The 13,497-nt window shown below is 38.6% G+C and overlaps 1 protein-coding gene across 1 annotated transcript in view; it reads left to right on the forward strand.

Annotated features, from left to right (window-relative positions):
- SLC17A6 (solute carrier family 17 member 6) overlaps positions 1-12,022 on the forward strand; it is a 48,050-nt gene extending 36,028 nt beyond the window's left edge. The window contains exons 8-12 of the mRNA XM_039538982.1: positions 2,864-3,013; positions 5,703-5,835; positions 7,322-7,432; positions 10,217-10,344; positions 11,605-12,022. Of these exons, the coding sequence (XP_039394916.1) occupies positions 2,864-3,013; positions 5,703-5,835; positions 7,322-7,432; positions 10,217-10,344; positions 11,605-11,940 (858 nt within the window). The 3' untranslated portion in view covers positions 11,941-12,022. The remainder of the gene's footprint in view (positions 1-2,863; positions 3,014-5,702; positions 5,836-7,321; positions 7,433-10,216; positions 10,345-11,604) is intronic.
- Positions 12,023-13,497: the final 1,475 nt, after the last annotated feature.

Genomic DNA, 13,497 nt, shown 5'->3' on the forward strand with positions numbered 1-13,497 from the left:
CCTTATAGTGTTTTCTAATGGGGTCAGACCATTTGCTCTTGATTGAGCACAGGCTTAGGCCACTTTTCCCATGATCAAGACCTTTGAGCTTTGATCCACTGTTGACAGCTGTAGTATCCAGTTGAAAATTCAGTGGTACTTGTGCTTCTCAATGACATAGGTGCTTTTGAAAATCCCATGCTTGATGAGAGAAATTTGCTCCAGGTTGAAATTCTAAACACAATATCTAAGGCTTGTGCAAATATTATTTAAAGAGAAGTCAGTATATTCTGCTCAGGTTTGGGTTGGAGATTTCCTGTTTCATTTATTTGTACTTTAATTATTCAAACTAGATTCAAAATTATATTTGGAAGTGATTAGTCTGTATTAATGGCTTAATTTCTTTTGATATGTGCAGTATGACATTCTTCCCAGGGCATTCACCAGGCCTTCCTCACCAATTAAGTCTCACTTAACCCTGTCTAAGGATTGTAAGTGGAACTTAATAGGTGCACAGGGCATTGCACATACTCTGTGTATTAGAGTGAATTTCACCACTTTCGTTTGGAACCATGCCAGTTTTCAAGACCTAATGGACCTAATCCTACCCTCAGCTGCACCCTTTGAAGTAATTTCCATATACTCCTATACAGACAGATTCTGCAGTTGGCTCAACACAGACAGGAAGAAACCTGGGCCAATGTGGAGCTCCAGTCAAGTCACTGGGTCCTGGATCAACAAAAGGACTTAAATGTTATGATAGTGAGCATCACAATGCCTAGAAAAATCACAGGAACAACCATGTGATCCACAAAGCCTGAACTGTGTGCCTAGACACCTTATACAATGCATGCGGAGAGACAGTCACTTAAGCATATGATCCACAAAAGCCAACATACTAGGTAGGGTGTCACCTAGATTAACCAATGGGAGATGCTGAGGGGAGGGGTGTGTCCTAAACCCTGGCAAGAATTAGATGCCTAAATTGTTTCTTGTAAGAATGAGTTAGGTACCTACCTATTCATTCCACATACTATAGCAGGAGGAGGAAGTTGTTTTGGTGCCACCTACCTTTAATCCAATTATTAGAGCACTCCCCTGGGACATAGGAAACCAAGGCTCAATTCCCCCCTCTGCCTGAGGGAGGAACAGGACCTCCTGTTGAAGGTGCTCCACTGTGTTTAACTAATTAAAGAGCTATTGGAGCAGGTGTGTGCCCTAACCATCAGGCTATAGAGTCATTCTGTCTCTCTGGCCCAGTGACTATTTAAGTCTTTATCCAAAGTGGAATTACTGCAACAGGCAAAGCTCTGTAGTTCAAGAGGTTAGAGTTGTGGTCTTGGAATGCAGAGGTGGAAGGTTCAAATCTTGCTGGGGGCTCTGGGTAGTAATCTCTGCAGAAATTGAAAGAGCCCTATATCAGAATTCCCCCTAACCTGGTGGTTACAGCACTCTCCTGAGAGATGTGTGGAGAACCCTCTTTAAATTGTTTCCTCTTCCTCAGACAATGGTGGAGGCAGAATAGAATCTAAGTCTCTAACATCCCTAGCTGAGTGCTCTAGCCACTGAGCTAAATGTCATAAGGTGGGGACCACTTGACAGATTTTGAATGGGACCCAATTTGGTAGGTAGTCACTGAGCATGCCAGCTAGATTGGGTCCCAAGAGTGAGACAGGGGTTCCTCTGCCTATCTTCCCCTAGGTCCTGGATCATTTTGGGACTTAGCTAGGAGATAGGCGTTTGAAAGCCTAGAGTGAGGTGGCAGTGCTCATACCCAGAGGCAGAAACTTAAGTGCTGAGGGAACTTTTACACTGAAAACTTAGGTTCTGAGTGAGTTTAGGTACCTACAGAGTTTGGCAGCAGTGAAGCAGGAGTTTGGTGGATCACAGCGTTGCCTAATATTGGGATTTAGGTGCCTAAGTCTGGAGTTAAGGTTCCTAAATACCTTTGTGGATCTGGGTGTGGGATGCTGTAGGGTTGCAGTGTTGAAATCTGTAAACTTTCAGCAATTCTAAATTCTTTCCCATCCCCCTCGTCCATCAGCCTACATTGGTCAAAATGTATTATTTTAAAAAACTAGAACAAAATGGTGCTTCAGCTGTGACTTTGTTTAAATAAATTTCCAGAATGTCATAATGAAACTATACAGGCAATTTAAATAGGGTTCAAAATACAGAGCTAGATTCTCAGCTGGTGACGTCACTGGAGCTATGCTGATTTACACCAGCTGAACATATGTCCCAAAGCAGCAAAGAATCCTGTGGCACCTTATAGACTAACAGAAGTTTTGCAGCATGAGCTTTCGTGGGTGAATACCCACTTCTTCGGATGCTAGAAGTGGAAATTTCCAGGGACAGGTGTGTATATATAAGCAAGCAAGAAGCAAGCTAGAGATAACGAGGTTAGATCAATCAGGGAGGATGGGGCCCTGTTCCAGCAGCTGAGGTGTGAAAGCCAAGGGAGGAGAAACTGTGCCCCAAAGTTTACAATGGAAAAGCCAACTGCCCTTAATGATAGCATTACTACCTGACATTGCTATATTACTTATGACTGGTTCTAATCATACTTGCGTAGATTGAATGAGATTTTTACATAGTATTTGTACAAGAAGAATGGAAATGAATGACAGTATTGAGTAAATTTGAGTTGCTTCACTGAATACTATTGTAGACACCATTTACTCAGGTTTCTATGCTAAGTCTTTGATCCTCCACATACTTATGCATATATTTTACTTTATAAACATTAAAGCCAATGGAACTACTCATGTCAAGTTAAGCAGCAGTTCCCTTGAACAGTGGCTAAAATAGCATGCATGATAAGGGAAGCTTAATAATCATTAACCAAGAAAATATTAACTGGGCTTTTCTTTCCACATTTCAGAAATACAAGACTCCATGGAAAAAATTTTTTACTTCTATGCCTGTCTATGCAATAATTGTTGCAAACTTCTGTAGAAGCTGGACTTTTTATTTGCTGCTTATTAGTCAGCCTGCTTACTTTGAAGAGGTGTTTGGGTTTGAAATAAGCAAGGTATTTAATCATAATGTAACATCATATATTTTGAGTAGCAATAACTGAAGAATCATGTTTGTAGATATTTACCTAGAGAGGGAAAATTGTAATGCACGTATTTCCCTGTGTTTTATAATTCTTGAAGCTCCTCTCCAGTGCAGAAAGTCACCATTCCTTTTATGTACCAGCATATGTGAGTGAAGTGACAAAACTGAAAAGGGATTGTATCCTTTTGATTAGGCTTAAATTTACACATAGTGCACTCACTAAATTTTTTTTAAGAGGAAATAGTTTATAGTGATCTGTCTGGAGCCATATTGGAACAGGACTTTGCACTGGTGTTTGGGGTGGAGCATACAAAATACCTCTGCCATGTAGACTGCACAAAGGCCCATCACAACTGCAGTCTGTCAGTGTACCCCCTGGAGAGCATGGTGCCCCCAAGACTGTGGGGAAAGTTGGGGGGAAAGTAGGACCATCTGCTTCCACCTCACTGCACTGGTCTAGTAATAATGGGGACAGCAAGCTGCATCATCCAAAAAATAAATAATAAAAAAAATGGTGCAGCTTGCACAGTCCCCTATGCACTGGGGCATCGGCCAGGAATTGCACCTCCCATTCTCCTTGAGGTTGATGGAGTTATGTATCACCCCTTGCATGGGTCAGTGGCACAATCTGACCAGTAAGGACTGATCCAAAGCAGTCTTTCCATGGAATTCAGTGAGCAGATCAGGCCCTTGATTTGCACATTAGATAGATGGAATAATAATTTATCACCTGTGTGTCTTAGGTCCTATGCTGCAAAGAGTGAACAGAATTTTTTCTTAGCTCAAGTGGTAGGGGCCTGAGGTTTTGGTGCAGGAAGATCTAAACTCTATCCATGTTGTTACAATGAAGGGTCAAGTGTCTATGGTGTGCAGCATGTTGACAACCAGAAAACTCTAGGAAGCCACAGAATTGTTACAGTATTATAGGATACAATCACAATTATGTTATGGCATTCAGAAGTCAGAGATGGGCATGAGCTGCAAAATTCATATCTGAATTCTGCATCACTCACTCTCATAGAATCATAGAATATCAGGGTTGGAAGGGACCTCAGGAGGTCATCTAGTCCAACCCCCTGCTCAAAGCAGGACCAATCCCCAACTAAATCATCCCAGCCAGGGCTTTGTCAAGCCTGACCTTAAAAACCTCTCTCAAAGTTCAGATTGAGTTTTGGGTTTAGCCATCATACAGAAAAAGGGACCAATGGTGAAATTAGGTCCAGATCCAGGATTGGATTCTGATCACCTCTCTTCCCACCTCCAAAAACTGGTTTTGATTCCACCCCTTCCTTAATATACATTATACAATATTGCAGCTTCAGAGAAAAGTGTGAATGGTCTATGGGAATTTAACACTGCTTCTAACTTTTTCACAGAAGAAGCAATATTAGAAGTTCTAGTTAAAATCCATTGTGCCCATTTCCATTCACTGATGAACAAGCAACATGGCTGCTTATCATGTTTTACTTGTTCTAGTACAGCAGATAAATTAATCTGGAAATTTAAATGTTAGTCTTCATGTGAAACTATGTACTGTTCAATGTTCTGGGTTAAGGAAATTAGTCTATCTGGGGGTATTCTAAGAACTTTTTTTTAGGTTATGTTTCTAAAGAAACCTCTTCTCTTGGGCATATGATTAGAATGGTCATTTCATATAGAGTTAGTCTAAACATTTCATCTCCAAAAATTATTTTAAGAGCTAGATATTCAAACAATGGTCCACCTATTGTAAACCTAGAAAAATATTTTTGGCACGAGGACCAATATTTTAGCTCCCTCAAATGGAGTTTGTTTACGGACAGTGGTTGCAACTGAAAAGCCAACATTTACCTACAGTATCCTATAGTGGTACCTGAAATACTGCAGCTACTTCCTATTCTAAATATCTGACTAAATTGGAGTAACACCTGCTTTCATCAGGGCTGAATCTGGCCATCTGATTAGACTTCTATCTTGTAAACTACAGCAAAATACAGATTTTCACACTTAAGATGGAAAAAGGAGATCATTTTCTGCCTTCGATCATAGTGCATTTTGTAAAAGGAACCACAGAAATGCTGTTCCCTGACATAACTTCATTTTTAATATTATCCTCGGCATACATAATTTATTATGTGTTTTCAGTGAAGGATTTTCTGTCAAGTTTAGTGTGTGTATGGAGCCAATTGTCAGAAAAATACCACTGATTTACATCTGAGTGTGTCATTTGTGTGTAGCTTACATATGATTTCTAAACATGGAGTATTCTGCGCCTGATCCTCAATTCCTTGTACATTACAAAGTTCCATTACTCTCAACAGGAGTTTGAAAGTTCAAGGAATGTAGATCCAGGACGTCTTTGCTTCTTGATGTTTTTTAGTTCTGAAACCCCTGATTTAATTTACCTATTGATCTGTATCCTGTAATGTTTAGTACTTAGAGTTCTGTGCATGATTCCCAGTTTGTCTTGGCTATCCTTTAGAAAAGAAAATGGCAAGTTACAATCATGCACATTGTCACATTCCAGTCATTTAATAAAATAAATCAAGATGCCTGCTTTAAACACCTACCCTGAACTTGTAGAGAATCAATTAAGTAGTTGTTGATTGCCTGATGCTTCAGAAAATTATAAATCAATATTTTATTATGGTGCCAACACTTCCCATTTGTCATTATTTTAGGTGGGTATGTTATCTGCTGTGCCGCATTTAGTGATGACCATTATTGTGCCTATCGGGGGACAGATTGCAGATTTCCTAAGAAGCAGGCAAATTCTTTCAACCACTACCGTGAGAAAGATAATGAATTGTGGAGGTAAGTCACTCTACCTTATGTAGAAGTTTCCCATATACCTTGTATGTGATTTAGAATATAGCCCATAAATAAATTGCATATGTTCATGTAGGAGCCATGGCTATATTAATTATTACTTTCACCTTTTACTTGTGTGATAAAGATGTGGCTATTAAACAAACGTGGTTACTAAGTGAAGGTGACCTCCAAGCAGAGATATAAAGTTGTCCACTTATTCCTTCATATTTCACTCACCGGAGAAATTATGAGGAGGGACAAGGGGACAGTTAGATATTTAAAGGTGCAGTTAGTGCCTAGTGAGATTTTCAAAAATGTCTGAGGCGGTTAAGTACCCAAGTGTCATTGAAATCAAGGGGGATTTGGTGACTAACCTGCTTAGGAGCTTTTGAAATCCTATCAGGCCTATCCACATCTGTAGGCACCAAATACCTCTGAAAATCTGGCACAAGATGCCCAGTAGAGTTTCTTTCTCAGGCTCCTTTGCCACTCCTTGATCCTCCCTCTTTTTTCTTCGTGGCCTTTGGGGCACACAGAATTTTACTGAAGGAATGGTAGTGGCCACGCTAGGATGAAGGTTTCATACATGTCTTTCCCTTGCAAATGCTTGTTTTATTTCCTCCTGTCTGTCCAGTTTCTCCTCACTGAAATTCAACCCCTTCTGGTGTAGACATGTGGTAGCCATTACAAAAAGATTACAAAGCAGTGGCTTTAATAGGGAAAGTTAGAAAAGAAAAGTTCACACAATGTATGAAATGGGAAATAGGCAGAATTCTAGTCTAAAACTTCTTAGAGCTATTTGAAGTTAATCACAGTAGATTAAGGTATAGGGCTTCCCAACAATTCAGTGTGCACCAAACAACATTATTCAAATAGCTGAATACATACAAATAAATACACTATCACATTATTGACCTCCACAATTGCAGACAGAGTCTAAATGAATAATTAACTAGGGGGGAAAATTGTCCAAGTATGTGTAATTTTTAGCCATCTACTGTATACGTCTGCGTTCCTTTGAAAAGTTGTTATATGCTCTTTGCATTACTCATAGTCTCAATTTCTAGTGACTGGACATATGAGAAGAGAATATAACTCTTACAGTGAGGCTCCTTCAGTTTGAGGATGAAATTCACAATTAGGACCTATGCAGCACTTCAGCCTTTAATATAGATAGCCAAATTTCAGCTGCATAATGGAGGTGCTGCATTTGGATCACTATGAAAAGAGACATACAGAGACATACAAAAGCTGGTATGCAAACACTGAACAAAGAGGTTATTTGACATTGCAAAAGTGTGTGCTTTCTTGGGGGAAAGAGTTGTATAATTTTAATTCTAATTAATAGGCATTTCTAAAATAATGAAATTTAAAGAATAATGTTTTTTCACTGTTTATCCTAAATGAATACCAGGTCTGGTACCTTACTGCTTGCAGTTTTTAATAGGCAGTTAAAGCTGATGTGTGTTTCCTTATATTATTTCCCGAGGTTTTGGTATGGAAGCAACTCTTCTTCTGGTGGTGGGGTATTCTCATAGTAAAGGAATGGCTATTTCATTCTTAGTACTCGCTGTGGGCTTCAGTGGATTCGCCATATCCGGTAAGATACCATTTCTGCTAATAGGGGGAAGTTATTTCATCTCAAGAAAAACATGAGATCCTCACTCAGTTTTCACTCCGTGACATTAAATTGAGTAAGAACCTCAGGATTCAGCCTGGTGTTATTTATTATCATTTTCAGAGAAAAGAACAATGAATACGACATCTTGTATATTATATTTGCTCAAGTATTTCCATTCCCTGCCCCCATATAGCCTGCACGTGGATAAATGCAAATATATTACTGTAAATTCTGCTTTGGAATCTGCCTTCTAACAATCTAGGTTGAGTTTTACATGTTGTTTCTACTGTGTATTACAAAATAATAAATTTGGTTATTGTTTTCTTGATGTAGTGCATATTCAGAAGCTGCTTTCTCTGTTTTAAGGTTCTGCACAACTCCATTCCTGCCTACATCTCAGCACTCATACTTCCCTTCTCGTGCACTTGGCATTACCGGGGTCATCTGCCTTTGCCTCATTTTCCCACTGTCATCTTTGCAACCTCTCCCATGGAGGCACAAATGGAGTGAGGCATTGTGACACTCAGCATTACAATGCGTAACTTTTAGATGCTTAGAAAATCACTGCAATTCACAAAGCTTGAGTTTGACACCTAAGTTCCTATACAATGAATTGGTGGACATAGGCACCTTAGACTGCAATTCACAAAAGCCAGCAAGCTTTTGCCTAAGCTACCCAATGGGAGATGATGATGACAGGGGTGTGTGCTAAGTCCTGCCCCTGTCTTGGAGATAGGAACCTATCTCTGCTAGCAATTCTCAGCTGTGAACCTTCTCTTGCAGTTAGGCGCTTACACTGTTTTAGTAAGAGGCTGGGGTGCGAAGGGGAGAGGAGCAGCAGCTCCCTCATAACTTTGAACCCAATGGCTAAAGTATTCACCTGGGATGGGGGAGACCCCTGGTTTAAGTCTCCCATCCACTTCAGCAGGAAAAGGGATTTAAATGGGGCTCTCTCGTGTGAGTGCTCTAAACATTGGGCTATGGGATATTTTGGTGTGCTCCCTCAGTCTCTGCTGTTGAACCCTCAATAAATAATTAAAGAGTCACTGGAGCACAGGAACTGGATCTCTCATCTCCCAGCTGAATGCTTTAACCACCAAGCTATAGTGTCATTCTCACATTTGTGCTCTCGCTCTTTCTGCGCCAAGAGAGAGAGACAGAGAGAGAGAGTGAGCATTCTGTAGCTTGCTATAGTGGCTAAAGCACTCATGTGGGAGACCCAGGATCCAGTCCCCCCTATTTTAATGTCTTTAATTATTTATCCATGATGGAACAGGTTCAACAGGAGACTAAGGAGTTCCCATATCAGACTCATAGCTCAGTGTTTAAAACACTCACTGGAGAGAAAGCAAATCCCTTCTTAGCCATTGGAGGGCTTTAGCGTGGTTGTCGTCCATCTCCCAGCTGAGTACCTTAGCCACTGGGTTAAAACTTATGAGAGAATTCCCCTTTCCCCTCACCCCCATTGGATGTTGTGTGTGTGTTTGCTTGAGGCCCAGTTCAGTAGGCGTCCTCTGAGCATGCCTACAGGGATTGGGCACCTCATGAGATTTAGGTGACTGAACTATCTTCCCCTTGTTTGTGAATCACTCTAGGGCTTAGGAGAGAGAGAGATAAATGGACACCTAGAGGGAAGCAGCAGTGTGCATGCCCTGAAGCAGAAGCATAGGTACCTAGGGAACTTTTACTGCAAAAACATAGGTGCTGATTGAAGTTAGGGGCATAGGGGTTTTAGCAAAAGTTTTGTGCATCATGGTGGTCCCAAAACTGGGACTTAGGCACCTAACTCCTTTTGTGCACACAAGTCCTTATATCTGGAACAGCCTCCATGGTAATTTATGTTAAACCTTTACTGTCTCCTTATTCAAATCACTCATTAAAACCCATTAATCCTGCAAGACCTATCCTTCTGAAACATAACTTACTTCCATCATTGTAAAACACCTCTAAACCTAGTAACAAACAAAATACCTAACTAAGAGAACTTTGTAGTGTATCCAGTGTTTACCACAAACTTTCTGTAAGAAATTGTGCCCTGAAAGGATGTATTATACTTTTTTAAAAACTGTTTTCCCCCCTACACCATCTATCTTTTTTTCCGATGCCTAGGGATCCTGGTATTCAAATTCTGTTTTCATATATTTTTGGTGTTTATTTGGGGGAATTTTAGAATCTTGTAACTTCTTAGAAACACTTTCCCCCATCTAAGATTCTTTGAACAGTGGCAGCCTACATTTGAAAAGAATTTGCTTGTTAGAGCTGCAGGAAATAAACACAATTTTTTAAAAATCAAACAAATATGAAATCTTTTTAAAATAGTCTCCTTTTATTGATCTTATCTTACCATCCCACACAAGAACAGCCATTACTCTGATGCTTTGTGTGACCAAGAAGAGAAATGTGGAGGAAATGAAGAGGAAGTGACACAGGATGTAACAGGAAGTGACACACAAAATCTGTAATTTACAACATGAAAGGAGTGTGAATTACATTGCAAGTCCCTCTCTGAGAACTTCCCCCAAAGCATTATCATTTTGTTGGTTCAATTTCCCTCCTCAGAGTTTTTTTTTTTTAAACAGATTTTTTGGGGAAAAAATAGTTATAATTTTATAAGCTGTTTTCAGTTTAAACTTAAAACACAAATCTGTCTCATATATTTTAGTCTTACTTCACATTTTCCTGTAAAGCACCCCAAAATGGCTCTATATAAATAGTCATGGACACATTCTATGGTGGGAATGCACATTTGTATTTGTGTTGCAGGATTCAATGTCAACCATTTAGATATAGCCCCAAGATATGCCAGCATCTTAATGGGAATTTCTAATGGAGTTGGGACATTGTCTGGAATGGTTTGCCCTATAATTGTTGGAGCAATGACGAAGCACAAGGTAAGCTGTAATGTGGTTTTCAAATAATTCTCATTAAATTCAAGACGAGCAGTTTAATTCCACTAGTATTAAAGACAAAACCCATTCCTAAACTTACTTTCCATATCCTTTAACTTCTGGCTTTATCCACTAACCATCCAGCACTTTGACTTCCTGGAAATCTCTGAGCAACCTTCATCGTATGCCACCTCAGTCAGAAGTCTTCCTTGGCTTCCTCAGCTCTGTTGAATTTCCCAGACTGTTACTGTTTTTATTTGGATATGTATTACCCTCTCTTAAAGTAATCAGTTCCTTCATAAAGAAAACATCACCTTCCGGCACACAAACAAGTATTTAAATTGTTTAGATATGTGTCAAACTTGCTATTAATTTTATTTCAAGTATGAATTTGTACATTTTTAAAAAAACAATATTTAAAAAATATTCCTGGGTCAAATAGTCCTTGAAACTTTTCATAACTAAAAGTAAAGTACCAAAAGGTCTAGTGACTGACAGTACTCATGGAAGAGAGAACAAGTGTAGTGTTGGGGAAAGCGGTAATAAAGCTGAATGTATTGGAAGCAGTGCATTTGTTTCATGATACTCTGAAATATAGTGATGTTTTCCTTTATTAACTGGTTAACATTTTTCATAGGGACTCTCTCTTATCCTCTTTGATGTCAATGGGTGTTTGCCCATAGTTTTCAATGGTTCCAAGATTTAGGCCTAGAACTGGAAACAACAGTCCAGATTCTTTGGTCTAGCTGAGCAGTGCTTGACAAAGGTTTTGCATTTCCCCAATACTGGGGCCAGTCCAGTCCATAGCGTATGTTAGGGTAGTTGGTGGCAGGACCTCACCAGCAACACTCTTTTCCTTTCAGATGCCAGCAGGTGGGATTCCTCAGGCAAAGTGATATTTCTCATGGTACTAAATATGCTGGTTTCCAGTTGTTTTGCACTACACTCAGCAGTGTAAGAGAGTCAAAACAGACCTGAGTATTGGGTCAGATATTTTGGTTAGCTTGTCACATTAACTTGTGCATACGAATTAATGATGGTGGAGGTGACTTTTCATTGATTTTTTACAGAAGTTAGCCAATAAGTAAGAGAAATACCTTGTAGTTGTACAAATTGAACTTTTAGACTAGGATTATCAAAGGAACTTGAGGGAGTTGGGCCCTTTTGAAAATTACAACCTCAGTGCCTTAATCAGCCCTTTTAGTTCAGAACAGCTATCAAGTCTGTGCTGCTATTTTGACTTAGCAATACTCTTCTTTACAGACACGTGAAGAATGGCAGTATGTCTTCCTTATTGCTGCTTTAGTGCATTATGCAGGAGTTATATTCTATGGCATATTTGCTTCAGGAGAGAAACAACCTTGGGCTGACCCTGAACAGACAAGTGAAGAGAAATGTGGTTTCATTCATGAAGATGAACTTGATGAAGAGACAGGGGACATTACTCAGAATTACGTAAATTATGGTACCACTAAGTCTTATGGTGCTACGACCCAGGTCAATGGTGGTTGGCCAAATGGGTGGGAGAAGAAAGAAGAATTTGTACAAGAGGAAGTCCAAGACTCATTCAGCCATAGGGAAAGAGAAGATTATTCATAACAAATCTCAATATTGGATATATTTTGTAGTGTTTGTGATTAAATTCATTGTGATTGTTTGCACACAAAGAATGTGGTATAAACATGTAAACACATATCAGGAAGGTCTAACTATTTTAAAAAAAGGTTACCATTAAAGTGCAATCTGTATGAATTGTGATAGGTCATCACCTCCACTCGGGTGTATCCATTCTATAAACATTAGAGTTTTAAGGGTTTACTGGTCAAAACTATAGAGGCAACTAGATACTTTCAGTATACATGAGCTAAAGCTCAAAATTAAGGATTAAAGCACAACAACCAACTAAGTTGGCACATCTAATAGTCTGTTTAGAAAGCCAAAACTACTTGATCTTTAAAAAATGCACTTATATATTTGTTACACTGTATTGGAAGAGATCATAAACTGATTGTGTTAAGTATACACGTTTACTCAGTAAAATGTAGAGATTGTGTGTTTGATCTAAGATAAGGACTTTCTTCAAGAAGAAAGGATTTAGTCTTAGACGTCTATAAGGGTTTGACACAGTTCTCTTCAATGGGAATTGGATCATGCTCTAAAAGAACTAAATAAGGCATACTGTATGTTTATTGTGATTACATGCTGCAGGCTACTCTGTGATAAATAAAGGAATTTATTTGGGTGTTTTTATATCCAATGTTTAGGCACAAATTCTTATTTGTATTCTTTACAGAATATAATGAAATTATAGTATGTGTCACATTCTTCCTTACATTTACCAACCAGTATAAAAACAACATATAATGTTCAATCTGAATTTTCATGCAGACTGTAAAACAACCTTTGCAAGAAATACTTTCAGCGTATTTTTAGTTATAGTAAATTACTTTATACTGGTTGCAAATCACTTTAGAAGAAAAAGATATACCCTACAAAAATATATGCCCCTCCCGCCCAGATAATCCAAAGTAAAAATTACCAGGAGCAAGTAGCCCTACACAAAATGGATGTATTTGTTTTGCAGAATATTTTGAACTAAATGAAAGAAACAGAAAATAATTTAATCATCCTTCTTCTCTTGATAGTTTTCCTATTTTGTCATACTGTGGCACAGTTGTATAAATAGATAAAAGTTTATTGAAGATACTGTAATTATAGAAAATGTTGTTATTTTACAAATCCCTGAATTCAAAAATGTATTTGTCAAATAGAATTATAATGAATGCTGAATATGAGTAACAATCCTCACAATAAACCAAAGTGGCAAATAACTAGTGATGGATTTAGGAAGAGTATTACTTCTACTTTCATTATGCTTGTCTTCTCTTAGCATAACTCAAGAAGAATTGCAACATTAGTGTACCAAGCAATAAGTGCAATGCATTATAAAGTGCATAATCTTTTAGTCTATATAGTACCTTTATATTAAGCTTGTTGTAGACATTTGGGATTGTTGGGATTAAAACCAAACCAAACCAAATTAAAGTTAGCAACACTTGACCGCTTCTTAATGCTCTAAAAATGACAATGGTGATCCATTTCCCAACTCAAATCAAATGATTATCATTGTATGTAACAATCCATTCTGGATTTTTA

The sequence above is a fragment of the Mauremys reevesii genome, linkage group 4 (genome assembly GCF_016161935.1).
Source record: "Mauremys reevesii isolate NIE-2019 linkage group 4, ASM1616193v1, whole genome shotgun sequence".
Taxonomy (NCBI): Eukaryota; Metazoa; Chordata; order Testudines; family Geoemydidae; genus Mauremys; species Mauremys reevesii.